This window comes from Monodon monoceros, unplaced genomic scaffold (assembly GCF_005190385.1).
Source record: "Monodon monoceros isolate NGI ecotype Baffin Bay Population unplaced genomic scaffold, NGI_Narwhal_1 Super_Scaffold_19, whole genome shotgun sequence".
Classification (NCBI taxonomy): Eukaryota; Metazoa; Chordata; class Mammalia; order Artiodactyla; family Monodontidae; genus Monodon; species Monodon monoceros.
Window position 1 is genome coordinate 695,007 of NW_021703775.1, and position 24,788 is coordinate 719,794.

At 45.5% G+C, this 24,788-nt stretch overlaps 2 protein-coding genes across 6 annotated transcripts in view; both read right to left on the bottom strand.

Moving 5' to 3' along the window:
- Positions 1 to 5,941, bottom strand: part of GCC2 (GRIP and coiled-coil domain containing 2) — a 33,817-nt gene extending 27,876 nt beyond the window's left edge. For 2 of the 3 annotated variants that reach the window (XR_003794874.1, XM_029231773.1), the window contains exons 1-4: positions 5,891 to 5,941; positions 5,709 to 5,765; positions 4,687 to 4,771; positions 3,496 to 3,563 (exon numbers count right to left, since the gene is read on the bottom strand). Coding sequence is in view for 1 of the 3 variants with exons in the window: in XM_029231773.1 (XP_029087606.1) it covers positions 3,496 to 3,563; positions 4,687 to 4,771; positions 5,709 to 5,765; positions 5,891 to 5,896 (216 nt within the window). In the remaining 2 variants the exon portion in view is untranslated. Of the gene's footprint in view, positions 1 to 3,495; positions 3,564 to 4,309; positions 4,374 to 4,686; positions 4,772 to 5,708; positions 5,766 to 5,890 lie in introns of those variants that run through there. The other variant, XM_029231774.1, reaches the window with a different exon arrangement.
- Positions 5,942 to 14,613: 8,672 nt separating this feature from the next.
- On the bottom strand, positions 14,614 to 24,522 carry LOC114900573 (sulfotransferase 1C4-like). Of its 3 annotated transcripts, none has more exons than XM_029231785.1 (7): positions 24,222 to 24,522; positions 21,441 to 21,566; positions 20,625 to 20,722; positions 20,217 to 20,343; positions 19,905 to 19,999; positions 17,033 to 17,213; positions 14,614 to 16,175 (listed from the first exon to the last, which is right to left on the bottom strand). In XM_029231785.1, exons 1-7 carry the CDS (start codon positions 24,373 to 24,375, stop codon positions 16,060 to 16,062), a joined length of 897 nt encoding a protein of 298 aa, XP_029087618.1. In that variant the 5' UTR covers positions 24,376 to 24,522; the 3' UTR covers positions 14,614 to 16,059. The 3 variants fall into 3 exon arrangements, 2 of the variants coding, with proteins under 2 accessions (XP_029087618.1, XP_029087620.1); XR_003794879.1 differs by having other exon boundaries at positions 16,135 to 16,175; positions 17,033 to 17,127; positions 20,114 to 20,343; XM_029231787.1 differs by lacking the exons at positions 14,614 to 16,175; positions 17,033 to 17,213 and having other exon boundaries at positions 19,531 to 19,999; positions 20,114 to 20,343.
- Between the last annotated feature and the right edge of the window lie 266 nt (positions 24,523 to 24,788).

Here is a 24,788-nt window from a genome sequence, read left to right on the forward strand (position 1 = left end):
GCAGTGGTTGAGAGTCCACCTGCCGATGCAGGGGACACGGGTTCGTGCCCCGGTCTGGGAAGATCCCACATGCTGCGGAGCGGCTGGGTCCGTGAGCCATGGCCGCTGAGCCTGTGCGTCCGGAGCCTGTGCTCCGCAACGGGAGAGGCCACAACAGTGAGAGGCCTGCGTACCACCAAAAAAAAAAATAAATAAAAAATAAAAAAGCATCATCAATACTATTACTACTTAAAAATCAAACTAGTGGTTTAAAATTGTCCACCAAAGAAAACAGGAGGAATAGATAGTTTTATAGGTGAGTTCTATCAAGCTTTCAAAGAACAGATTATCCCAATTACATATGAATTTTTTCAGACAAAACAAAAAGCAAGAAGAATTCTCAAGTTATTCTACACAACTGGCATAACTTGATAACATTATGCAAGGACTCTACAGATAGGAAAATCACAGACCCATTTCACTGTGAATTTAGATAAAGTTAATCTTAAACATTAAAACCGAGATAAAATCCTAAAGAAACCTTAGTCAACTATCACTCCAGAACTGCCTCTGAACTTCTTTTGTGAAATAATAAAGAAAAACTCTGTTGTTCGAAAATACAAAAACAAAGCAGATGTAGAAAATATTTAGAGTTCTATACCAAGTTATAGCTATTATTCAAACATGAGAGTAGAATAAAGCCACTTTTAAATACAAGATGACACAAAAATTTTCCTCCTATGCATCTGTTCTTAGGAAGCTGGAGAAGGACATGCTCTACCAAAATGAGGTTAACCAAGAAAGTGAATGACCTGTGACCCAGCAAACGGGGTGGGGGGGCCAACATATGAAAGCAGTATAATTCATTGGATCATGGCAAAAGGCCAACTCCAGGAAAACCACAGCAGACCTGGAGAACAACCAGACCAAATTAGCACAGGACAGAAGGCTTTAGGAGGCAGGTGTCCAGAAAAAAATATAAACGATTATTTGATCTGTTTGACCAGTTGGAAAGTAGGAGTCACTGTGAAAGATAGCTAAATTTTCATCTGTTGTAACAGGAAGTTAATAGCTAAGTGTCTCACCAAGGGATAAATCAAAGAAAAGCAGTATAAGCATATTGTTCAGAAATACAGAGATAATTTCCATAAGCTATTTAGAATTATAAATTATTTAGTTGTTAGTACTATTTCTAAATCATGAGCATATATTACTTTTGTTAAAACAATTTTAGTTTTAAAATTAGTTTTTTCACATAGCATAGTATTGCAATGTAAACTCCTGTTTGGTAAATTATCAGGGGAAGCCTGAAAACATTAATAATTTTAGGAGATATACAGAGGACATTATCTGAAAACAGCTATAAATATCCTTAAAGAGTAGAGGCACAAATGGACAGTTATTTTCTAGGAAATACAAATTTGATTCCAGCAAAGAGAAAACAGTAAGTGATACGTACTAGAAATTCCCCATCTTGACATGCAATTTTTACCTTCCTCTTGCATTTGGAAGCAGCATATAAGTTCACTGTAATACCATACACCTCAAATTTTGACATGGAAAATATGGGTTTTTATTCCTCTTTTTTAAAAGTCAAATATGCCAGGTTTGCAATAAAACTTTAGATGTATTTCAATGCACTAGAAGATGGCTATCAGAAATTTTAATAACTAAAACTTGTAAAAAGCCATACATTTTTATGAAGGACAGAAAATTCTGTATTCAAAACCATGTTTTTCCAGCGTCCTTTTCCCAGTGAAGAGATAAAACATAGCAAGAAAGTCTTTTCCCTTTTCCAGAGGTGCAGAGGACATATCACATTGCAGTATATGATTTTCCTAAAACAGAAAACTTACTTACAGCAACTGAATACCTGATGCACAGCTCCGCCAATCACTCCCCAATGTAATTTTCTCATTAGCACTGGAAACCAAAGATTTCATTCTCATTTAATTTTACCAACCTTTACTTTCTGAGACTTGAGTGGTCAGGATAACATGCTTTAATATTAAATTAATAACCTGAAAGGTAAAGTTAGCTAACTGAGAGAAATTTTCTACCCTTAAATTTTTAGTAGTAGTTTTGACAGAAGGGGAGAATACATTGATAAGGAGGAAATAAGGGACAGATATTTGAATATTCTGAAATGCAACAGCATGAAAAGTATTTTAAGGGCCAAGAGTTAACTGATGCAAAATTAGAACAGAATCTCTGCAGTGCTCTTTTCAAATACAAAAACCTCCTTTTCAGTGCGGGTGTGCATGGATGTATGTATGTATACATGTGTGTAGAAAATATCCCCCAAATAATACATGGTAATAATAAAACCATTGAGTACTTATGTGACAGATCCAGCTCTACGTACTGTATGTACTAACTCATAATACAACTCTATGAAAGTAGGCCTTATTATTATCCCTAGTCTACAGATGAAGGAAGAGAAGGAAGTTAAGAAACGTAGCCGTGGTCACACAGCTGGTGTGTGGCACAGCTGGTGTGTGGCACAGCAGGGGTCTGAAGATGTGAATCAGGTGGTCTGGCTCCACAGTCAGAGCTCTTTAACTACATGGAGTTGTACTTTTGCTATTACTAATCAGGGAAATACATAGTGACCAAATAAACAAAACCATTACGAATTCAGTAATGCTTCAACCAATCGGCGCATTACGAATCCAAATGGTATTTGTGCACACCATTCAGGATTCATACACTGTTCTAGCTAAATGAAGAACAAAATGGTAGTGCAAGGTATGCGCAGCGATTTAAAGACTCCTGGTAGTAGCTTCATGAGAGTCCCTCAATTGTGCATGGCTCACAAGTTGGGACACTAAGATAACATATAATCAAAGAATAGATAGATACTATGACTCAAATTACAAACATGCAAAAGCAAGGAAAAAAATTTCTGCAGAGCTTTGAAAAGCAAAAAAACTTTAAAGAAGGTAGGCCAAGTGGGGGAAGGAAAAGCATTTAATTACATTAAGGGCACATAAGTAAGAATGAGCAACTCAGGATCTTAAACAGGGAATAACAATATAAAAACAACATTCTATCATCTGACGAGAGTATGTAGAAGTAAAAGAGAACGAGAGCCCAGTTACGGGTTATCAAGGTAAGTACGGTTAGCAAGTAAGACATGATGTGTTTAACAAAGAACCATGGGAATGGAGAGAATCATCAAAGTCCTGAGCGTGGCTGGGTTTTCTGATAGGGAGAGGGAACAGCAGGCCTGAGACTGAAGGAATAACCATAATTACAGTGTGTAAAGGATGAAAGGACAGAAAGTAATACCACTTCAGAACAGAAAGGGACGCAGAGGTCATTCACCTCTCTTTTTACAGTCAACCAGAAAGGTGAAGAGTGGAACCAAGGGCAGAGAGGAAGTGGAACAAAAGGCACGGAAGCCAGAGAGTGCTCAAGCAGGCTGACAGCCCTCAAGGAAATCCGACTTATCATCAGGCATCTCCTCTAAGTAAAGAAGTGAAAATTAAAGCAATACTACAACTGTTTCATTACCTTAACAATATCATCAGTTCCTCCAGCAACAGCTTTCGATCTCAATTCTTCAATTTCTTTCTCCAATTCTAAACAATTAAAAAAATAAGAAGATACTAGTTCAGAAATGAAGAAAATAATTACTGGCTCAAGTGATAAGTACATTCTTAAAAAAAATCACTATAAATTAGAATACATTTAAGAAGCAGCAGATATGCTGAGAAAGCACTAAGTTCACCCAGCATTACCTTTTATTTTCCTTTTTATTATGGAAAACTCCAAACAAATTAAAAAAACCCAGAGAAAATAGTGCGATTAATCTCTATGCTCCATCATCTTGGTTTAATAATTACTACATGACCAACCTTGTTTCATCCCAACCTGTATTCATTTCCTCCTTCCCCTCTTGTCTTATGCATCCTGATATTTTTGAAGCAAATCCCAGACATTATTTCAGCTGTAAATAACTTCTTACTGTATAATCTTAAAGCAACAACTAACCTCGTATTAAACATACATGTTAATCTATTTCATCAACTCATGTCTAGGTCTGGAGCCTAGAACATCTTTCCAAATAAATTACTCTCTTATCATAAGCTGATCCAACCTCCAGAAACACAGTTTGACCTTTTCTAGTAGTAAATAAGTCTTGGCTTTTAGGCAGGGCAGTTAAGTTACTGAAAATTCAAGAGCTCACCTACACATATTAAAAAAGGATACTAATATCTTTGTCTTTTTGGAATATAAAGAAAGGGAAACTGAGTAGGCAATCAACCAACTTCAGTAAATAAATATATTTCAAAATTCCAGGAAAAGAAATCTTTTACTACTTTACTTGGGGCCTCTTCTTACTTCCTTGGGCTCAGAACTTCATGTCTCTAACACTTCAACTGGCAACTCTAGGAAAAAATGCTTTACTCAGAAGAATATACGATCCACATGAGGAAAAAAAAAGTGCTGAACTTTAACAAACTGTTTTTAAAATCCTCCTCCCTGACTTTATTAATTCAAAGGTAACTGCAGTTTAGGGATATGAGATAATAAGAAATATCAGAAGCAAAGTTTACAATGCTAAGTAATAACAGATTCCACTAGGCTAGTATTATTGGATTCGCTGATAAACAAAACAAGCCAATGTACTATTACAAAACTAAGAGTTGTAACCCTGATTAAACAAGATTGCGGTCAAGATGAACACTTCCAACCCAATACCTGCACATCTTGATTTAGCTTTCTGTATTAGCATCATCTGCTTCTTGGCAAACTTGATAAGCTCCTCCTTGGGCAATGTTTCCAGCTGGAAGAGTCAGTGACGTGACCAATTAGGAAGAATTCATGTTTCTACTATACCACAAAAAAGAAACATAAAGTCTGCCTAAAAATAGAAAACATCCTACTGAATAGATCTTTATGTCAACCAAGCACCACATTTTTTAAGATTAGCAAATGCAAGTTTCACTCAATAATTACTAGCTCGGCAACTATTATGAAATGTAGAGAAAATCGCATGTATCCTCTTACGTTACAGATATCCTTGTTACAGGTTAAGACACTTTCTAGATTTTGATTTAATTGCAAAATTAGGGAACTGCGACTAATTCTACGTAAAGTTCCTTAGATCTGTAAAATTGCTTCGTCCTATTCAAGGCTGAAAGGAGTCTCTGGCCACATGAAAACACGTAAGCCTAATTACAGCGATAAGATGAATCAGGGTGCGTTTAGGCTTTACCTAAAAATCAGGGAAAGTTCCTTAACCCCTGCGGGCTCAGTTTTCTTAGGCATAAAGCTGGCATAACCACATTATTCATCTCACGGTTACCGTGAAGCTTCAATGCAGTCGAGTGTTTGGGCGAGTGTCTCAAAGTCAGCTTGAAACAATAAACCTCGGCAGCAAGTCCCCATCTCCTGGGCGCCCGTTCAGGGCCCCAGCGGTGACCTGTGCTCACATCGCTCACATCAGCGGAGGCGCAGGCAGAGCCGAGACCGCGACGCCCGCCCCCCGCTCGGACCTCACAAGCCAGACGGCTTCATCTAACGTTGGGAACTTGCGGAATCTCTCAGCAGCGCTGAGCCGGGCGGCAAAGAGACGAACTCAGGCGTCACACCGGGGAGTTCCGAGAGGAGAGACTAAACGCGTGACCGTGACAGCTCAGGCCGAGAGCCCGGAGGAAAGTTGTCCCCCAGGGAGCCCCCTCCCCTCCCGGCAAGACCCCGCCGCTCCAGCGTCTCTTCACCTTGGATTTCCCGGTCCCAGGAGCGGCCGGCGAGGCCACCCCGTCGTGAACAGGCTCCTGCAAAACACAACGAAAGCCAGCCGGTCACATGCGGCTGTGCGGACCCCGGCGGGCGGGGAGGGCAGGCGGGGAGGCAGGCGGGGAGGGGCGGTGGTCCCTCGGCCCCCGGGCCCCCGCGTTACCTCCATGGCCACCCGCAGCCCGCACTTCCGCCCGCTGACTCCCACGGAGCCCCGCCGCGGGTCAAAGGTCGCGCTTCTCCGCTGGCCCCGCCCCCGCGTCTCCAAGGCCGCGGCCCGGCGGCGCTTCCGCTTCCGCCTCGGGAGGTGGCTCCCCGCGCGCTCCGCCTCGCCCCCGGGCCGACCCGCGAGGGGGCGTGGCGTGGCATGTCGGGCCCGTGGGCGGGGCCCGGCGCGCCACTGGGGCAGTGGGGGTCCCGGCCCCTCCTGGGAGGATCGGGCGCTGTCTGGCCGCGCGCGCTCAGGAGGCCGCCCTAGTCTCCTGTCCAGTCATCTGTCCCCTTAGCTGTCCCATATCCTGTTCCCTCTCCTGTCCCTCACCTGTGCTTCAGCTGTCCCTCACCTGTCTTATCTCCTGTCCTTTTCCTGTGCCCTCAGGTGTCCCTTCAGCCCCCCTCAGTTCCCCCAGACGCCCTTAGCCTCGGAACGGGCGCGTGGCTGTGCCCTGCGGCTGCAGGTGGCCTAGGGGACGAGGCGCAGCTGTTCCTGAGGCGAGTGGGTGACCGCAGAGCAGGAGCGCTGTCCCGCCTGGCAGCCTGGACACCGGCCCTCCTCCTGGACGGTGAGTAGTCCCGGTAGCTCTTTCTTTGAGCGGGACTGAGGAAACAGGCCCGAGTGTGGGGACGCTGGCCGGGGGAGGGAGGCGGCCTGGGGACGGGGGGGACGGGCGGCGCCAGGATGGTCGGGGCAAAGACGTGCTGCCGCAGCCGGTGCCTCCCCTCCGCTCCGTGAGCCACCAGCCTGGCACTGGCTGTCACTTGTCACTTGTGACGCCCTGACGCAGGTCGTGGGATGAAGTTCGCCAGCTTGGGGAAAGGATCGTCCTGCAGTGAGCTGGCTTCGGAAAATGCCCGTAAATCTGGACACTGGGCGGGGTTGTAAAATGAGTGACTTTCCTCGGGACTAGAAAAACAGCCTCAGACAGCTTTTTAGAAAAATCACGAGTAATTCCTAAAGGCCACCAAAGTTCTCAATGTTTACGTGGCAGTGAATACCGTTAAGGAAGAGTGACTAAATGCGTTGGCAGGTAGTGTTGGTGAAACTCGAGACTTTGAGCACCTTTTGGAGAAAAAGAGGACTTTCTGTTGCCCCCTCTCCATCTAGTCCATTGCCTTGTATATATATTCATGCACTGCACTGCATGCAGACTTAATTGAATCTAGGAATTAATTGATACAGAAACCGATCAGCAGGACAGAACCTAAGATCACTGGTCATTTTCTTCTGGGTTTTGAGGAAACTTAGAACTAAGACTACAGGGCTTTTGTTGTATCTATTAACATCAAGGACGTTATAGCATTTTATTTTCCCTTCCAGTATGAGATCCAGGCTAGAATCAGGTTTTGCATTTAATTGTCACATCTCTTTAGGTTTCTTTAATCTGGAACATTTCCACAGTCTTTCTTTGTCTTTTATAAAATGGACATTTTGGTCAAACTTTGGACATTTTTGACATTTTATAAAACAAAACCAAAAAAACCCCCAAACAACTGAACTCACAGATACAGAGAAGAGATTGGTGTGGCAGAGGCAGGGTGTGGGAGTGGGCAAGATGGGTGAAGGGGGTCGAAAAGTACAAACTCTGATTTATGAAGCAAATAAGTCTGGGGGATGTTGTGCGCAGCATGGTGACTACAGTTAATAAGACTCTACTGTATACTTGAAAGTTGCTGAGAGAGTCGATCTTAAAAGTTCTCATCACACGGAAAAAATGATGGATATTTACTAGACTTATTGTGATGATCATTTCGCAATACATACAAATATCAAATCATTATATTGTACACCTGAAACTAACGTTATATGTCAATTATAGCTCAATAGAAAAAGGAATAAGAGGGCTTCCCTGGGGGCACAGTGGTTGGGAGTCTGCCTGCCGATGCAGGGAATGCGGGTTTGTGCCCCGGTCCGGGAAGATCCCACGTGCCACGGAGCGGCTGGGCCCGTGAGCCATGGCCGCTGGGCCTGCGCGTCCGGAGCCTGTGCTCCACAACGGGAGAGGCCACAACAGTGACAGGCCCGCGTACCGCAAAAAAAAAAAAAAAGGAATAAGAAATTTGGCATTTTTGAAGTCCTCCCCACCTTTTATTTTTTCAATTAACATATGGTAATATTTTCTTTTGGCATACAGTTCTTTGAATTTTAATACATGTACAGACTCTTGTAATCACGGGCATAATCAGTCCACAGAATAGTTTCATTACCCTCACCCCACCCCATCGTGGCTGACACGCCTCCCATCCCTAATCTCTGACAACCGTCATCTGTTCTTCATCACTATCACTTTGTCATTCATGAATGTCATATAAATGGAAACAAACCTTTTGAGACAGGTTTCTTTTCCTCAGCAAAATGCCTTTGAGATTCGTTCAGGTTGTCTCATTTGTCAATAATTTGTTCCCTTTCATCACTAACTGATACTCATTGTACGGATGTGCCGTTATTTATCCATTCACCAACTGCAGGACATTTGGGTTCGTTTCGAGTTTTGGGGTAATTATGAATAGAGCCACTATAAACATTCACATCCAGAGTTTTGTGTGGACATAAGTTTTTATTTCTCTAGGGTACAGACCTAGGAGGGGAAATTGCTGGGCTCTGTGGTAAGTATATGTTTAACTTTTTAAGGAACTGCCAACTGTTCATCCTGATCATTACCCGGCAAGTGGCAGAGGGCATCATTCTGGGGATAGCCACATTTAGTGACCACCTGCCTTGGTAAGGTGTGCAGACCAGGATGTGAGGGAAGCAGTCAAACCCTTTTTGAGTTGATTTTTACAGAGGCCATCTCAATGCTTAACAATATCAAATGTCTGCGGAAGGCAGGGAGCACGGGAGCTCCATTGAATACCCCCTGGTCAGCCATTGTCGAGCTGCTTTTTTGGTAAAAGGCATGCTATGTTCAGGTTGCAAGCTCCACAAAACCAAACACACGACTAGTTTCAGGGGCTGCAGCAGTGTGACTGCAGTTGGCTGACTTGACTGAAACAGCAGCACCAAAACCTGAAAAAGTGTCACTGGTGATGAGGCTCCACCAATAAAACGCCTGGGAGGGGTCGGAGGTCAGTCTGTCAGGAGAGACCAGAGCAGCTCTGGGCAGGAGTCACCAGTCCGGAACCCAGTGGCAGCCTCTGCAGAGACAGAGCCCTTCACTTTGTGCCTTTTCCGTGACGGTGGCTGTGTTGTCACGTCTGATGTGGTGGTGGATCCAGGCAGCAGGATGGTAGCAGCCAGGGCAGCGCATGCTCAACTAGCAGTAGTTCTAGCGTGTCTCATCAGAGAAGGGTCCTTTCTGTGGACATCCACATGAGGGCCCCGGAAAGTGCAGTCAGCAGTCATCATTTATTTCCACAGTTCACGGCCCAGGAGGGTGTCTTTAACGCTACTCTAGTTTTCATAATGGCAGACCTGGTAGCTAGGCCACTGGCAAAGCCCAGGGGTCAGTAAGAATCAAGGCGGGCATTGGCCAGAGCCCTGAGAGGGGCCTGGATTCTGGCCTCTGGGTGGAGGGGCCGTGTCCGCTTTTGGTGTTGCAGGGCTGGCACTGCAGTCCAGTGGAAATCAGTGAGCTTTCGCTTAGTCAAAGCAGGCATTCAGCATTTAGGGGTGTCTGTGAATTGAGGGCTCCAGTGAGCCGTGCAGGGACTCACCTGGCTCAGCGGGGGGCAAAGCTTTCCCTGGAGAGATAGCTGCTGCTTTCTCAGGTAGGGCCCAGATGCCTGCGTGGCCAGGCCGCCGCTCTTGAATCCACCATTTGCACTTGACAGGCAAGGTTTTGTGAGTCGAGCCACCCCAAAATGGGAGTATCAGGCTGGAGGTTCACGAGGCCTCCCTGGGTCGGTCACCCAGTTTTGACAGGGGCTCCTGAGAAGCTGATGGCTGCTCTTCGGGGGGGACGCAGTGGGCAACAGTCCCGGGAGGCACTGAGTGCAAACCCCCAGGGTCACTTGCAGGTGGGGCTCCTCCCTTCCCCAGAGGCTCTGTCAGCGGTCATCAGTCACAGAGACTTCTGGCTCAAACTCTTACTGGGGGTGCAGAGCCACCAGAGTAGCTAGCGTGCCGCAGCTTGCCAGACACCTTCTGGTGAAGCCTGTCGTTCTGCACGACACTCAAATGGGACCAGTTTATGGGCTAGCCAACGTAAAGGACCAAGAAGAATGTCCCCAGTACCCCAGTAAGGCTTTTGGCCTCTATGGTGGTGATGGTGGGGGTAGGGCAGAGAGCAAGCAGTCTGGAGCCATAGTTCCAGGAGCTTTACTTGTTGTCAGGCCCCGGACTTTCACTGGGGAGGCTGCCTGTTAGGAGGGTGTGGTGAGTCCCCTTCAGGGCCATTGAAATGGGGGCTTCTAACCTGCCAGCTGAGAGCCGTCATCTCTGTCGGGGTGCTCTGAATGTAAGATGCATCGCCACAAAATCCCCTGGCCCTACACACACACACACACACACACACACACATGCACACACACACACACACACACACACTGGTAGCAAATGGCAAAGGGGTTTGTCCCACTCCCCCTTTTTACAGGAGGCTCTTTCTTACAGGGACGATCCCCTCTGGCACTCAGGGGACGGAGAAGCACAGACATGTGACGTGTCAGTTCCCACATAACATTCAGACATAGGGACAGTAGGACATTGAATCAACCGAAAGCGCCCCTCCCGTAGGGTCCCTTTGGCTTTCTTTCTCCTGGTGAACCCTGTCCAGACCCCGCCAGGAGAATGTGGGTGCTCCTGCCTTACCAGGGCCCGGGGAGGATGGTGACTTGGGTGTCTTTACCTAACAGAGTCGTAGAAACTTGAGTCCCTCGCTCTTGGTGTTCCTGAGCATGTTCACGTGGATGCGTATGGACTCATATCCATCTTGGAGGGGGCGAGACTGTTGCCCATACTGTCATCATCTTTCTTTTTCAAGGATCTGCGTAGAGGGGACAGATGTGGAGGGAGGGATCCGGGAAGCAGACGGACAGAGCAGCTCCATGTCAGTAAACAAGGCTTTATATTAATTATACTTTATTTAAGCAGGGAGGTGGCTGCTCAGGGCTTAAATAAGTGAACTTCTGATTTTCGATCCATGGAAAGCTCTACATCCTCGTTGCTGACACCATTTGTTTCAGCTCCCCTGTGTCTTTGAAAAGATAGTCCAGATCAAAGACCGTAATTGCCGCTGCCTGAAAGATGCTCAGAAATGTGAGAAATCCAAGCAGAACTGCCTCTCAACACCTTGTATCTTGTGAACTCACGTTTTTGTTTTATGAGGCTTTTTGTACGTTTTTCCTCTGGATTTTTCACATAGACAATCATGTCATCTAAGAAGAGGGACGGTTTTATTTCTTTCTTTCCAAAAGTATGCGTTGTATGTATTATTTCTTTCCCTGCCGCATAGGCTGAGGCCCCCAGTGCTATGTTGAAAGGGGTGTGAGTGTGCATTCTTGCCATGATCTGATCTAAGAGCAGCGGTGTTCAGTCTTTGACCATTAGGTATCATAGTAAATGTAGGTTTTGTGTGGGTGCCCTCTATCAACCCTCTGCACCTGCAGTTAAAAAACAACACATCTCTGTTTTCACAATACCACTGTGTCTTTATTGTGAAAATTAAATGTAGGTCTGGTGAAATTAAAAGGATTTGCCTCAGTCCACTACCCTTACTCTTGTCGTGTTCCCTTCATCCCACTTCTCCCACTTATCTGTTGATTTAATCTGGTACACCTTTCAGTAAACTCAACAAGGCAGCAGTGGGCAAACCCCTTCTCCCAAAGATTTGGTCGTTGTGTGCTGGATCTCCAGATACAATTACTTTTCCCAAACAAATGACCTTGGCTTAGTATCCAAATTTTAACTCTTGGTGGGAGGTCCAGTGGTTAAGGCTCTGTGCTCCCACTGCAGGGGGCACGGGTTCGATCCCTGGTCAGGGAAGTAAAATCGCATGCACATGGTGTGGCCAAAACAAACCAAATTTTCCTCTTTGTAAGCCTTACATCCCTTTATGAAAACTGAAAAAATCATGTTAAAATCTCAGAAGAAGTGTAGTCCTATCCGTTAGATAATTATCTCTAATCCACTGAATTCTGCAGATATCTCAGTGCACCTTGTTTACAGCCCTTGAGGCCTTCTTGTTTCTATTTGCATGAAATAAAACCAGACACAGAGACCTTTGTCAAGCTGAAGGAATTTATAAGAAATCGCACCTATAGTCTCATTTCTTTAACAACTGCATGTTTTAGGTCTGATCATTTCAGATTATCTATTATTATAGGATTGAATTTGAGTAGGGTTCAAAATAAGGGGACTGGTGTGTTTAGGTGGATTCACCTCTAATGTGTCAGAAGGACAGTGGCCTCATGAAGCTCTCCTGCTACTTTTTTTTTTGTGTGTGGTATGCGGGCCTCTCACTGTTGCCTCTCCCGTTGTGGAGCACAGGCTCCAGACACACAGGCTCGGCGGCCATGGCTCACGGCATGTGGGACCTTCCCGGACTGGGGCACGAACCTGTGTCGCCTGCATTGGCAGGCGGACTCTCAACCACTGCGGCACCAGGGAAGCCCCACTCTCCTGCTACTTTTGAATGTGGTGATTTTTAGCATCATCTGAAGACCCAGACACCTAGGAGGCACATGATCCAGGCAAGGGTCTGTTAGGTAAAGTTTGGTCCCTTTCTGCCTATTTCCAGATAACTGGCAAAGAAACTAAGCATGGGCAATTCAAGCACAAGAGAAGGTTCCAGGCACCATGGTCATTAGGCAGAGTGGCTCTTCTGGGCTAGGACTGCAGGTCCAAAGCAGTGGTGCGGTAGGTTGTCTCCAAACTCCACTGGCCAATAGAGGGGGCAAGGAGGTCAGCCTGGCACTTGCCATTGTCTCAGAGACTGAGGAGGACATCCTGCAGCTGGTGGTTAATTGGGTTGGGCTAGAACAGGAAAACATGGGGGCTACTGCTGTGTAGTGGTTCATTCAGTCCACACACATTAACAGAGCATCTTCTGTGCACCAAGTATTCTGCTAGGCACTGGGTGGGGGAAGTACAACTGTAATTAAGACAGGAAAAGTCTCCCTGCTGAACTAGTGGTAGAGACACACCGTAAGCAGGGAAACCATTAATTTAATAGATATATGAGTTATGTAGAAAATAAAGCAATGTTATATAACAGGGTCTGTTTTATTTTCATTTAAAAAGTTATTTTATTTTCTAAAAGTAATTGTATATATTTAAGGTGTACATGATTTGATATGCATAAACATAGCAGAGTGATTACTACAGTCAGGTAATTAACACATCTCCACATACACTTACAGTTTTTGTGTGTGCAATGAGTATCTGAAATCTACTCTCTTAGCAATCTCCAGTATTCAGTCATATTAACTATAGTTATCATGCTATGCACCAGATCTCTAGACTTATCCTACATAACCGCAACTTTGTGCCCTTTGACCAGTATCTCTGAATTTCCCCCTTCTCCAGCCCCTGGTAGCCACAGCTCTGCTCTCTGCCTCTACATATTTGACTTTTAAGCTTATTTTTAATTTTTAAAAAATTTTTGAATGACAGTTTATTATTTTCATTTAAACAATATTTCAGTGTAATAGTCTAAACATTTAACAATGTAGTTATTTATTTTAAAAGCAATATAGACAAATTATTTATGTAAACCCACGGCTATAGACTTGAAAATACCCAGATTTTTTTCTTTTTCTTTTTTTAAAATTTTATTATTTTTAAAAAAATAAATTTATTTATTTATTATTTATTTTTGTCTGTGTTGGGTCTTCGTTTCTGTGCATGGGCTTTCTTTTTTTTTTCTTTTTTTTTTTTTGTGGTACGCGGGCCTCTCACTGCTGTGGCCTCTCCCATCGTGGAGCACAGGCTCCAGACGCACAGGCTCAGCGGCCATGGCTCACGGGCCCAGCCGCTCCGCGGCAGGTGGGATCTTCCCGGACCGGGGCACGAACCCGTGTCCCCTGCATCGGCAGGTGGACTCTCACACACTGCGCCACCAGGGAAGCCCATGGGGTTTGTTTAGTTGTGGTGAGCGGGGGCTACTCTTCCTTGCCGTGCGCGGGCTTCTCATTGTGGTGGCTTCTCTTGCTGCGGAGCATGGGCTCTAGGCACACGGGCTTCAGTAGTTCTGGCACATGGGCTTAGTTGCTTCACAGCATGTGGGGTCTTCCTGGACCAGGGCTCGAACCCGTGTTACCTGCATTGGCAGGTGGATTCTTAACCACTGCACCACCAGGGAAGCCCTATTTTTATTTTTTTAAATTGCAGTTGACATACAATATTATATTAGTATTCAAGTGTTCAACATAGTGATTTCACATTTATATTCATTAAGGATTGATCACCACAATAAGTCAGGTAACCATCTGTTACCATATAAAATTATTGCAGTGCTATTGACTATATTCCCTATGCTGTATATTACATTCTGTACCTGTGAGTCAGTTTCTGTTTTGTTTTGTTTGTCTGTTTTGTTTTTTAGATTCCACATGTAAGTGTAATGATATGGTGTTTGTCTTTGATTATTTCACTTAGTGTAGAATCCTCTAGGTCCATCCATGTTGTCACAAATGACAAGGTTGCATTTTTTATGCCCGAGTAATATTCCATTGTGTATATGTACCACCTCTCATTTATCCATTCATCTATCAATGGACATTTAGGTTGTTTCCATGTCTTGGCTATTGTAAATGTGCTGCTGTGAACATTGGAGTGCGTGGATCTTTCCAAATTTTAAATAATTTAAATAGCTACATGCAGCTAGTAGCTAACACAGCACAGCTATAGATGATAGCTGTTCCAGGGACTACTTAGAATGTAAAAAGTTGGCTTTTTAGATTTCCTTAACTGATATAGTATTTCAGTTACTTATTTTTGAGCATATTGTTTGCCATTTGGTTTGCAATGAAGTATCTAGCAATGTCCCTATCTTGGAGAAAAAATAAACAAATGAAAATGTAAATATGCACAAAAGAGACAATGTAGACATCCAAGAGATAGCATGATATACTTTAATCTTAATCACAGAAAAGTTATGCTAAGTGTAAAGGACTCCAGAAGAGCAGCAACCCTTCAGGTTGCAGTATCTGTAGGAAGATGGGAGACCTGTGCTGGTTATTGGACTTGTTGTCTATGTTTTGGATGGGTAGGAAGGAAGGAAAGGAAACGTCAGGAGGAGGCGGGGTGAAAGTGAAACTATCCTCTGGGAACCTGTGAGATGCGCTTGGGCCCAGCGCGGGGACTTGTCGCTGAGGCAAGGAGGGTGACTGGCAGAATGAAATCCAGCTGGAAGGTGGTTTGGAAGGTCAGTCAACTGTGTCGTATGGTTGTAGCTGCCTTTGAATTGATGGCTAAAAAGCTTGGGATTTATCTTCTAGGCAGCAAATATTCAGAATCATTGAAGGATTCTGAGCTAAAGAGAAATATAATGAGTCTTGTTGTGGGAAAACAAGCTTGGCAGATGTATGATGAACAGAGAAATGAGTTAGGTAGCTTATAGGCAAGAGGGAGAGGCTTCTGAACCAGGGGGATGGCTGTAGAGATGAGACTTCCTGGAAGTAAAACCAACGGATGTTGCTGATGGATTAGAGCAGGATTGCAGAGGCGCTGGAGGGAGGGAGGTTAAGGTGGGAGGCCCGGATGGATTGCAGCGCGGCTGGGCTGGGGGGCGGGTCCCATTAAATGTAGAGGCTGCGGTGAGAGGCTGGGGTGGATGCTCTGGAGTTACTTAGAAACAGAGTCACCTGATGGTTACTTGGCTACCAAGAAATTGCTAGAAGTAACTGTTTACACATTTTAGTGCTGCATTTAAAAATTGGCTTGAACTTAATCTGTAAATTTTAGTGTGTTTTTGTGTGATGACCGAAGCATTTTTAATACGTTAACAAGCGCACGATCTGTGGAAAATTGACATGTGATGATAATTAGCAATGAGGCCATGGTTTTCACGCTGCCACCCTGCCCACCCTCCACCTTGCCCTGACCTCTGATAGCCCTGTCACTTTTTTTAGGGTGAACAAAAGCAAACACAAGGAGCACTAGTGTGACCACCTGAATCCAGTGTCACGTGGTCGGGATAATCAGCTTTCACACTGATGGACTCTGGTTCTTTTTCTTCCTTACAAGAATCGGATGTGGGAAGTTAGAGTGGTGTCAGTCATCTTCCTCTTGTGATCTTCATCAAATCTCTCGTTCTGGGCCACAGTGAAGTGATTCTTCCAATCTCCCACGGCCCCTGAAACAGACGTGGGGTGGTGGGTGTCAGTACCGTGGGGTGATTTGGATTTCTCTGTTCTCCCGTTTCTGTGAGGATTTCTACTCCCCGACAGGGAGGGACAGAGTCGGACAAACATTTCTCTGGCTGGCCTGGCAGTGTCTCCTCCTGGAAGGGGGAGGAATCGCCTGTCTGGCTTGTGGGTCGGGAGGTGACACGGCCGCGTGAACAGCAGGTCTGAGGAGCTCTCTTGTCCTTCCCTCCTGCCCGTCGCAGCACGCTCGGTGCTTGTGCCTGTGGCTGGCGTCCTGCAGGTAGAAGGGCCTGCTTCTGGAAGGACTCAACGTGCGGTTTTGAAAAAGGAGGGAAGAAAAAGAAGTTTCCCCTCCAGCTCTCCACGTGCAATCCCTGTTCCCTTTCCCGGACTGCTTTTTCTACATTGTACCTACTAGCAACTATTATCCTGAATTTTCGTGTGTTTTGGTCACTGCTCTGAACATTGCCCAGAACAGTGCCTGGTACATAGTAGCCACTCCAGTCAGTAAGTATTTTGGAGTGAATGGACCTCTCTGATAGCTTAGAGCCCTCCGGAAAGTGGATTCTTTTCTCCATCTGACTTAATTCTGTATATTTTCACCTTATCAGCCAGAACTCCAGAAGGAAGGTGAGGACAAAGGGTTGGACTTAGACACCAAACCTCACTCTCCAGTTGTGGCTGAACATTGATTTCATTTCATCTGTGGTTTCTTAAATTATTTTTTTCCCAGAACCATTTATTATTGATCTTATTTTTCTTATCTATAGAAAAGAAACTCCCCAAAGACTCTGAAATATTGGACAATTCCTTTAAGATTATGGTGAAAAGGAAACATAAAAACCTTTTCTCATGAATGGAGAAATAGAGTGGTTCATGAATGGAGCTGGAATCGACGTGTAGTTTGCCATCGGGTTCTGCTTCATGACGTCAAATGAACTGTAATGGACAATTTTATCCAGAACTTTATCATCTAGGCTCTTTCCAGTAAATTCTGCCAGCTTCAGAATTTCATGCTTTGGGTTCTATGATCAGAGTCAAAAGAAAAGACTTGATATAAGATAATTTATATCAATAAATAATAGTTTCAAAAGACTGTTGGAATGAATTAATGCTAGTAATCAGTAACATGTCATGAATTAAAATTTTAAAAAATCGGGTCTCACAAGTGCTCAGCTTTTCAGATGTGACTCACTTTGATGTGGTGACTGTATCAACTGGAGTCATTACGCTCTTCTTGTTCTAACATGGAAGCGTCAACTGAGCGTGTCGGTGAGACACTCACCACACAGTGACGTGCAGTGCATGGGGCGCGTGCCACGGAGGGATGTGTCCAGAGTTAGGCCCAAATGTCCTGCTCTAGCCCGTCCAGCTAAATGCCCCACGGGGACAGCCACTGGACTGATGCTGAGAGCAGGTGTTGCGGCAGCGTTGGGGACCTGGCCACAGAGGCCCATCTCCTGCTTCTCATGTGAACAGAAGAGGCCCCAGACTTTCCCAGTGGTGCCGGTGAGGGGGGCACGAGGGTGGGAGGGACTTCTTTGCACCCAAGAGGCCCTGTGGCAGTAGCTGCAGTGCCCAGCTGGTCGGGGTGCTTCGGTGTCTCTGAGAAGGTTTCAGCCCCATTGTCGCCACTGTTTTCTCCTCAGAGGGACGCAGCCCAGGGGCGCTGTGGTGTGGGAAGGCCCCTGTGTCCGGGAGGAGTGGTGCGTTGCCGGTGGGAGCGTTTATCCCCGCCACTGTGTCTCCTGCTTTAAAATGGGCTCCCGCTTTGAAGCTTGGATGTCAAAAGTGCTTAATTTAGTTGGCCTCACAGAGACTAGGAATCAGCAAGAGTGCTGAGAACTGTGCGCTCTGAGTGACCACAGGCAGGTGACAGCCCAGAGCATGATCGCAGAAACATGTAAGAGGGCGCTGGGGACCCTGAGGTTAGACTGCCCATTTCGGTGAAGTCTCCTCCTGGCATTCATAATGCATTAGGATCTACCCCAGGGATCTATCCACCGTTCCCAGGGACACATCCTCCTTTGACACTGCTATGACGATATGTGGGCAAGCGTCACCTACATGGACTTTCCCTGGCCTTAGCTTAGTAGCATCTGATATCATGGCCCCTGTTTGTCACATCTAGTCATAAAAGAGCAAACCCTTCCTTATAACCCCTGCCATAATATTCCTTAGTTGAGTGTCTATATCTGGAATCCTGTGACGAGACAACTCTCTGAACTGCAGCAGTGCATATGTGTATATGTGACCAGAGTCTCCTTTTGTATGCCCTCCTGTTGTTTAGTTTTTCGGTGCTCTCTTGTGGTGTCTCCACACTTTTGTTTTGTTACCAAGTAAACACAAGGGAGAGAATTTTATACTGATACCTGTATGGGTTGTCCTGCTAGCCCTGGAATCATGGTTCTGAGAATCCTAGAAATGTAATCCTACAAACTTACCTATTTTAAAAAACCATACAGAACAGATCAGTGTTTGCCAGAGGTGGGAGGTGAAGTGGGTGAAGGGGGTCAAAATGTTCAAAATTCCAGTTGTAAGATAAATAAGTCCTAGGATGTAGTGTACATCACGGTGACTATAACTAATCACACTGTATTGTATAATTAATAACATTGTATCGTACAGTATAATAACACTGTGCTGAGAATAGATCTTAAAAGTTCTCACCACAAGAAAGAAAATTTTTGTCACTGTGTGTGGTGACAGATGTTGACTGATTATGGAGATAATTTCTCAGTACATACAAATATCAAATCATTATCCTGTACACCTGAAACGAATATAATGTTACTTGTCAGTTGTATCTCAATAAAAAACATAGAAAAATGATGCTGTGTTTTTCACTCTTCAGATATTTTGTAGACACAACTGGATAAAGCCCAGTAGTGATGGAACCTAAGAGAAATGCAGCTAAACTAATGTGCACAGGAATCCCCGATTAATCTTTTAAAACTGCACGTCTGACTTAGCAGGCCTGGCATGGGCTCTGAGAGGCCATGCAGCTGTCTGTGACGTACCTTTTGAGAACCAGGCTTTCAGTTATAACTTCTAGAACAGAGACTGTAATTCTGTATAGATCCCTGTATTCAGTGGAGTCACAGTAAGGACTGGGTAGATGACCATTTACAATATACTCTCATGACACCACCTCATTTAGTCATTATAACAGCTCTTGGAGTGCATATTACTATCTCCTTTCTGCATGTAAGGAAGCTAAATTCCTAGATGCTAAGCATCTTCACAAAGAATAATTGCCAGTAGGCAGTAAAGCCAGAACTGGGATTCAGGAATTTTGACTCTAAACCATTAGTGTTTCCCACTGTGCCATAATTTCTTAAACTGTTTCTTGAAACTATGACGTTCCTCAAGTACTAATAAAAAAAACCCAAAATATGCTAGATTTGTTTTCCCTTCTAAACGGAATTTAAAAGTCTACATACAAGGAGAAAAAAAGGCATCCCTCATTTTGCCATCCTCTGCCTATAAGGAAAAGGTGTCCCAGAGCCCAGAGCTCCAGGAAGCTCAGGTGAGACTGTGTGATACAGAAACTCATGACGTCCCAGGTGTTCTTTGATGCGTGGACAGCTGCAGCCAGTGAAATGTAGCGTCTTCTGTGCCCTGTTTCAATCTGTGAGTCCCTGATGGGGTCCGCACGTTATGACTGAAATATTTTACGGTCAGAGGGGAACATGTGAGGCGGCCCTGCTCCTTACCCTCTTCATGTCCTCGTAGAAGAGGTAGAGGATGCGGTGCTGGTCCTTGGCATCCCACCATCCCTTCACGTGCTCGTACCAGGAGCCCCAACACACTGCAGGACGGGATCAGAAATAGGGCAGTGAGTCGCAGAAACCCAGCTGACAAGCACCCACCTGGGAGGAGAATCCTGAAGAGAGGGAGAAGGTCACGCTGGTGATTCCCTCACCGTAAAGAAGGCAGAGCCCCTGCTGTTCTAAGGAAATGATGACTTCTCTTTAGAGTATTTGAGGATTTTGAGAAAGGGTGGGAACAAAGCTGAGTTCTCTCACCGTCCCCAGCCAGAAAACTCTCAAAGTACTCTTCCCAGGTTCCTGGAGCAGGAAGCCCTTTATTCATCCTGTGGAAGTGGTAATAAGACACCATGCTGTCCTTGGGGTTTCTTGCTACATAGATTATCTGGGAGTAGAGGGAGGGAGGGAAGAAGCAAAACCGGGATTAGACCAACAGTTACGTTAGGGTGGGTATATTCCATACAGATGAATTTTTCCGATGCTGCATTCCTGTGATTTGGCTTTTGTGGGAGGTGGAAAGCATTCATATCAATTTGCATATTGATGATGTGACAAGGTGGACTCGTTTTTTTTTTTTAACAAGCAAAGTGTTTTAAGAGGAAATGGATTGAGGACCAGTCTGAGGTCCTTCTAAGGGGTCAACTCTGAATTCCTTTGGCTCTTTACCTTACAGTTTTTCTCCAGGAAGGATGGTGGCAGCAAGTGGATGGGAAGGTGCGTCTTCAGGATCCGTGGTGAGGGCATTGCATTAGCTTGTTCCAAGCCTGTAAAATTAATTTTCAATGACTTCCCATTATTTTTCTCTATTTGCTTCAGAATCTTGCTGCTTTGTTATTACTACGTTAGGAACAGTTCCAGGCCGCCTGTAACTCTGTGGATCTCATCTGAGAGAATACTTGTAGCTCACGAATGGGTTTTTTGGGCTAGAGCAGTAGTTTTTGTTTTTGTTTTCGTTTTGCAGTACGCAGGCCTCTCACTGTTGTGGCCTCTCCCACTGTGGAGCACAGGCTCCGGACGTGCAGGCTCAGCGGCCATGGCTCACGGGCCCAGCTGCCCCGCAGCATGTGGGTTCCTCCCGGACCGGGGCACGAACCCGCGTCCCCTGCATCGGCAGGCGGACTCCCAACCACTGTGCCACCAGGGAAGCCCGGCTAGAGCAGTTTTTAAGCATAACAATAAACCAAATAAAGAAGAACCTAAAAAATTCAAACCCTTCCACTATAAAATTATCTTATGTAGGCTCATCCTTCTGGAGTGAAGTTAATTTCTAATTGGAGAATCAAAACTTAACTTACTTTTGCATAAACAGTAACTTGATTAGAAAATGTCTGGAGTTAGAACGATGGCCAGATGGTGAGAAAGATAGTCACGGAGTCCATCGATGGTTGTTTGAATGCCTAGAATTCTGAGAGGGCTACTGGATAGTAAAAATCCCTGGTGGGTGTCTAGGCCCGGGGTCAGGTGCAGCTGTGCCGTACTCACCAGATTCCATGCCCGGGATTTTCCACTCGATGAAGGGGAATCGCTCGTGAGTAGGTGCCCGCTGGCTTCTGTCAATATCACCCTCGTTTTGTATCAAGTCCACGATCTCCTGCGTCCAGGTTGTTCCTTATTCCCCAGGAAGATGAGGAAGCACAGGCTTTAACTACTGCAGTTCTTAGAATGTGACCAAACACTTGTTAGAGCAGCTGTGTGAACTTTAAAGCCAGCTTTATAATGGAATTCAGAAACCATCCTTCTTTGTTTATGTCTTGTGTTATCATAATATGGTATGATATGGATTTTTATACAAAGACTCCAATTTGGAGTGGACATTAGGTTCATAAATATATAGTTCTTTTTTTATCCTGTACAACCATTAATCAGGATTGTTACGCTATTGAGTCAGCTGCATAGCTCCTTAGAAAGGCAGAACGAGAGTCCTTCTCACCAGCCTGTGATGTGGAGAGTCATCACGGTGTGGTCTTTAGACTCTGTTTCCCAAGTGCGTAGCATGGGCTTGCTACGCAGGAGGAGGCTCTTGTTATATGTTGGCCGAATGAATGAATGTTTAGGGCTTAGTCTCCATTTTCACACTTTCCTTTATTTTACCTGAAAGGCTAAAAAGTGCATTCCCTAGGCTCCTTTGCTGCCGAGATTCTAAATGTCCTGAGATCTGATTTACATTCTGGGATTTGAGGGAAGGAGGCAGAGGTCTGATTGATAGAAGATGTGCAGAGGCCACTCCGCATTTTGCTGCCTGGAACCTCGACCCAGAGGCTGCGCCCTCACTGCCCCCGCTGCCCCCGAGAAGGGCCTCTGTCTCCCAGCTCCGGTCAGCTCCTGTGGGCCGCCCCATCCTGACCAGCGTGGGGCTGCCACCTGACCTTCGGCCTTGGCTGAAGACTACTGACCAGACACCTGACAGTCCGTGGCAGGAGGAGGCTGGGAGACTGAGCTCTGAGTCCTGGGTCTGGGCTGATCAACTCTGGTTACGAGACCCTTTCTTATGCTCCCAATTCAGCACTTCTAGGTCTACCAGGGGGCACAGCTTAGAAAACAAGAGAGCAGCTGCAGTTTATATCCTCGATCAGTTAGCTTCTAATATTTTCTGACACCAACTCTTTCTTTACGGGATCCAGGACCAATATTTCTTTAGCTATTGACTCAAAGGAAGTTCAAGTGTACTCGTTTTGTGTGTTTATTCTGAATTGACAGCCACGGGCTAACGCTGGGGCAGACTCCAGTGCGACTGGAGGTTCAGGGTCAGATCGTCCCCTAGCAGTCAGCGGTTCTGCAGTGTGTTTATCTCACCTCAGTCACAGAGCACTTACTATTCTGCTAAAAAGTTAGGTGTGAACCATTCCATGATCTGATTGTTTCCTCCCTCTGGTCAGTAGAGCCTTTACTAGTGCACAGGTTTTGAGTGATTGACTAAGTATTACCTTAGCTGACAAGTGCTTCACGTTTTGCGTGTGTTGTTTGCATTGTACGGTCCTGCTTGCCCCTAACCCATGAAAACCCTGAATGAACCAAATCTTAATGCTCACACATGGCACGTGGAGAAAAGATGAATGATTAAGCATTGTACTGAAATTATGGTAATAAATTAAGAGTTGTGGGTGAAATTAAGGCAGTGAGATGTGATCCCCACCAGTGGGTGCTTTCAGAAATTCACATTTAGAAAATTTTAATTCTGAAGAGACTCATGATAGTAAGATCAGAAAATCAGGGCCGATATGACACCGATGGAAGGGTGAGTCTAAGGCCCCATCTACCTGTAGAGCCTTTTGTCAGATCGTTACAGATAAAGGCAAAGGGGGTGGAGCGTGTGTGCGTGTGTGTGTGTGCACATGTGTGTGAGCATGTAGGAGAAGTTATTGACATGGAGCTTGACTTTGCAGAGAGCAGATGTCAGTGCAATTGGGGTATGAGTTGAATACTGTATTTTTGGTCTAACTGTAGATATACACAAATAACTGCAGAGAACCCTTTCTCTCTGCTCACCCCCACATTTTTATGATGCAGTGGCTGAGCTCAAGTTTGTCTTGTTTCTTCAGTGACTTTGTTAAACTGACTATTGAAATAAGAAAGTAGGTTCACAACCTACCACCAGGGAGTGTGGAAATTAAGAGAGTATTTCTGGGACCCTGAGCTGGGAGACTTACAAGCGCAGCATTGCAGAGCCCAAGCCCCTCCTCTTCCCTAGATCAGGCAGGGGTGCCCTGTCTGGCTCTGCTATATGGGCCTGTGCTGGGAACAAGTAAGGCAGCAAGTCTGGCCCCTTTGTTTTGGGCTGTTTGATTCACTCACTTTCAGGGAAGTAAAAAAACAGGTACATCACAGAAAGAATTAAATTCTTAAGATGTGTAGGTCATTTTAATATTTTTTGTGTGGTTTCAGTTACTACCTGTGATTTGTCTTTGCAGTATCACTCTGCCCAGTAAACAGCTTTCCACTCAAATCCAGGTCGGTTTCTTTATTTCATTATTATTATTATTATTTTTTGTTGCGGCACATGGGCCTCTCACTGTTGCGTCCTCTCCCGTTGCGGGGCACAGGCTCTGGACGCGCAGGCTCAGCGGCCATGGCTCACGGGCCCAGCCGCTCCGCGGCATGTGGGATCTCCCCAGACCGGGGCACGAACCCGTGTCCCCTGCATCGGCAGGCGGACTCTCAACCACTGCGCCACCAGGGAAACCCTCTTTATTTCATTATTGATGCATCTTTCCCGCTTCTCTTCCTAACCCTCCTCTGCGTCTCCCCCCAATCCCTCCCGCCTACCTGCTTTTGGGTAGGTGGAAATGAGCAGGTCATCAGGCCTGGCTTGGAAGTTCCAGATCTGATCCCAGGTGTCACAGGTGGGCTTGGGCTGCAGAATCCCCTCCACGTAGTCCACAGCCAGGCGCTCCGTGCCGTCATATTTTAAGTCCTCCATTTTGTTCAAAGCCAAGAGTGTTGGATATCAGATTTCTGCTCCAGGAAAGTGTTACCCTCAGTCAGCTCAGAGCTGCGTTCTTGGCATCGTACAGGCAGGGCAGAGCTCAGACCTCAGGTCCTGCCTTGGGCTGGCAGTCGAGCGGGGAGCCAGCCCATCCAGGGAGCTGGGACTCTTGTTTAGGGCTTTGCACACAGCGCAAAGTCCTCAACAGCCTCAGCGGGGCTCTGATGTAGCCGCCGAGCCCTTGGCTCCTGGCTGCCATTCAGGGTCCTGTGCGCATTCAGCCCTGCTCTTACTGTACCGTTAGCAAGAGTCAGTGCCACCTCACTTGTAGTTCTCCTCTGTGTCCACAAAATAATTCACAGATCTCCATTAATTGTTTCTTCTGGGAATTTTAAGCTAATTAAGAA

What these genes read in the sequence shown, in the direction of transcription:
- LOC114900573 (XM_029231785.1), bottom strand. Translation starts at nt 24,375, where the DNA reads ATGGAGGACTTAAAATATGACGGCACGGAGCGCCTGGCTGTGGACTAC. An exon ending in TTCCACCTACCCAAAAGCAG is followed by an intron (nt 21,567 to 24,221) that starts GTAGGCGGGAGG and finishes CTGGGGAATAAG; the next exon opens with GAACAACCTGGACGCAGGAG. An exon ending in AATCCCGGGCATGGAATCTG is followed by an intron (nt 20,723 to 21,440) that starts GTGAGTACGGCA and finishes TTAATTTTACAG; the next exon opens with GCTTGGAACAAGCTAATGCA.